General features: G+C 39.5%; 1 protein-coding gene across 1 annotated transcript in view; it reads right to left on the minus strand.

The window, feature by feature from the left end:
• LOC106874569 (DNA ligase 3) overlaps window positions 1-3,441 on the minus strand; it is a 63,654-nt gene that overhangs the window by 30,274 nt on the left and 29,939 nt on the right. Inside the window, exons 11-14 of the mRNA XM_014922347.2 lie at window positions 2,685-2,840; window positions 1,576-1,707; window positions 1,336-1,415; window positions 926-1,013 (exon numbers count right to left, since the gene is read on the minus strand). Coding sequence (XP_014777833.1) covers window positions 926-1,013; window positions 1,336-1,415; window positions 1,576-1,707; window positions 2,685-2,840 — 456 coding nt within the window. The remainder of the gene's footprint in view (window positions 1-925; window positions 1,014-1,335; window positions 1,416-1,575; window positions 1,708-2,684; window positions 2,841-3,441) is intronic.

The raw sequence follows: 3,441 nt of genomic DNA on the forward strand, positions 1-3,441 counted from the left end.
ACACACACACACACACACACACACACACACACACACACACACACACACACACACACACACACGGCTTAGTGGTTAAGGTATTGCACTCATGATTGCAGGATCACAGGTCCGATTCTCAGACCAGGCATTGCTTTGTGTTCTTGAGCAAAGCACTTCATTTTACGTTGCACTGCGATCATTTTGACATCTGACATGTGGCACCTGTTGCACCTGTACAGGTAATGTTGATCTAATGGAGGGATTGAGCTTATGTCCACACAATCATTTGATTACTATAAACAAATCATGCATGTAGTTGTTCAGCAAGAAACTGTCGAACCCTCATACGTCATCTAACAACAGGAGAGTCCATTATACACACACACATATAACAGGCTTCTTTCAGTTTCTGTCTACCAAATCCACTCACAAGGTTTTGGTCAGCCCATGGCTATAGTAGAAGACACTTGCCCAAGGTGCCATGCAGTAGGACCGAACCCAAAACCATGCGGTCGGGAAACGAACTTAACCACACAGCCACACCAGGGAAATACTGTAACAAAAAGTTCAACCCTTTCGTTACCAACCTGGCTGAAACCGGTTCTGGCTCTGAGTACAAATGTTTTGTTTTCATAAGTTTTGAATTAAAATCTTCCACCAAACTTCAATCACAAGTTACGTTTCTAACACTAGCTTAATGATAACTAAGTTATATTATTAAATTCTGCGTTATATTTAAAGTAATTGAAAGAAACACAGAGCATCTCAAAATAAATACAGTAACGAAAGGGTTAAAGTAGCAACATGTAGTTTAAGAAAAACTTGACTGAAATTTCAAAGACATGGAATGACGATACAGTGATTCCTTCACTCTCTAATGTGGTGTTTGTTCAGCTCCATAGATTTAACTTAACTGAAATAACTGAAGATCATCATAAGAACTTACTGTAATAAATTGAGTCTTTGAAAACATGATGTGATTCCGTATCTCGACCATGTTGTCCTCAAGAATCTTTCTCCGTTTTTTAATAGAACTGAAAGTAATAACGTCAGAATTAGATTGCAAAATGGAACGCTTTGCAGCTGCAACACCTTCCTGTTTTGTTATTGTGCATCTGATCCTACATTAGAGGGTGTGCAGCTAAGTAGTTTCAAAGTTTTCTGGGGGTAGGGGGTAAATGTTTGGGTAAGGAGTTCAAAGCAAATATGTTGAAGGTTAATTGGAGAGACTGCTGTGTCAAGCGAGCTCGGGTGGAAAAGGGGATACATGTAGCTGGCTAGTTGAGAGGAATAGAAACCAAATAGTAGTAGTAGTAGGAGGAGGAGGAGGAGGAGAAGGAGGAGGTTAATACTTACAGCTCCATCAGGTTCTCATTATTCAGATGTAGACAGTCAAAGACAAACAGACAAACATTTGCGTCCTTGAATGCTGCTTTCTGTGAGAGGGGACAGAAACATAAAAATAAAAAAATAAAAGATGGTTGAGATATAGTCATATACACGAATGTCATAGCTGCCTGGTTGGCAGCATCAAGTACTGGCCAAATAATTGCCTGGCCTTGGGCTAAAATTTGAAACCAATATTGTTTTGCTTACCTTATGTATTCCAAGAGTTCCGAATGGCAGCGGGGTACTGGTGGCATTGTCAATCAGAAGAACCTCAGCATCTAGTATCAAATTATTGCCTCCTGGGAAAGCTTTTGGTATATAATCCTTGAAGTGAGACACCTTTCGCAAAACACAGACAAATAATTATCATGGCGAATATTTTGTTTGGGTTTGGATGGGAAGTAATTGTTCATTAAATAGATGAACGCAGGTATGGCTGTGTAGTTAAGAAGCTCGTTTCCTTATCATGTGGTTTCAGGTTCAATCCCATTGCATGGCATTGTGGTTAATTCTCTTCTACTATAACCCCAGGCTGACTACAACCAAGTGAGTGAATTTGGTCCACAGAAACTGTATGGAAGCCCATCATATATGCCATCATCATCATTTAACATCCGTTGGATACCTTCACAGGAACTGGCAAAGCCAGGGCTACACAAGAGTTCCATAGTCTATTTTGGCATGGTTCCTAAGGGTGGATACCCTTCTTAATGCCAGCCACTTTACAAGGTGTACAGGGTGCTTGCTACGTGGCACCAGCAGCCACACCAATGCTTTTTATGTGGCAACTTGGGTTTAGGATTTCGTGTGTGTGTCTTTTGTGTTAATCCCCTACACCACTCGTCAATCAGTGTTGGTTTGTTTACATCCCTATAACTTAGCAGTTTGGCAAAAGAAGCCAACCGAATATGAAGTACTGGGGAGGGGGGGATTTGTTTGAGTAAACCATGCAATACTTTGCCCCAACATGGCCACAGTCCAATGATTGAAAGAAGTAAAGAATAAAAGACGTGTTCTTTTACTCTTTAATTTGGTTTCAATCATGTACTCCAGCTAGGCCGGGACACCATTGTTTAGGATTCAAGCCAATTATATCAACCAAATTTTTTTTAATGATTTAAGTTACACCAGAGTTATGGACCTTTAGCGAGTTACCTCCCTTCTACAGAATTATATACGATAATGAGTTTTACACCGTTTTACACTGGGAAACATAAAAACAGATACACACACACACATTGACATCATCATTGTATTCATCTAACCCGTACTGACATGGCAAACCAGACATAAAATGAACAAATGAATGAACTTACTTTGTGTGGTTGGACTGGTTTTAAAGAACGACTGAAATAACGGAATTCAGAACCATCTTTATGAACTTGAACTCGTTCCCCATCATATTTGATTTCTGCATAAAATCCACCAGGACATTTCCTCATGGCCATCTCAACAGAGCGACACGGCTCAGCCTGTATAACAAACATAGAAAATAAATAAATAAAGGAAAAAGGGTACAACACAAGAATTGATTGTAAGGAGCACAGGTTCCCTTCCCAACCATGAGTTTTTGAGTTCAGTCTCACTACCTTAGGCAAGTGTCTTCTATAGTTCCCTGTCCAACCAAAACCTTGTAAGTGGATTTAACAGATAGAAACTTAAAGAAGCCTGTGGTGTGTATCTGTGTGTCTGTGCATATATAGATACATACATACATACATACATACTCATAATACATCACTTTAACATGATATTTCTACCTATTAAACAGGTATGATATCCCAGTTTTAGTGTTTTTTGCTACCCTGGTAACTATTAACATATTTAGATTATCGAAGTTTTTTCAACTGAGATAATATTAATATATACATAGCGGCTCGGCAAAAGAGACCAATAGAATAAGTACTAGGCTTCCAAAGAATAAGTCCTGGGGTCGATTTGCTCGACTAAAGGCGGTGCTCCAGCATGGCCACAGTCAAAAGACTGAAACAAGTAAAAGAGTAAAAGAGTATATATATAGATGCAGATCATGGTGAGAGGGATAACTTCCCTTGGCAAACAGGACACAGTCGT

Source organism: Octopus bimaculoides, chromosome 12, assembly GCF_001194135.2.
Source record: "Octopus bimaculoides isolate UCB-OBI-ISO-001 chromosome 12, ASM119413v2, whole genome shotgun sequence".
Taxonomy (NCBI): domain Eukaryota; kingdom Metazoa; phylum Mollusca; class Cephalopoda; order Octopoda; family Octopodidae; genus Octopus; species Octopus bimaculoides.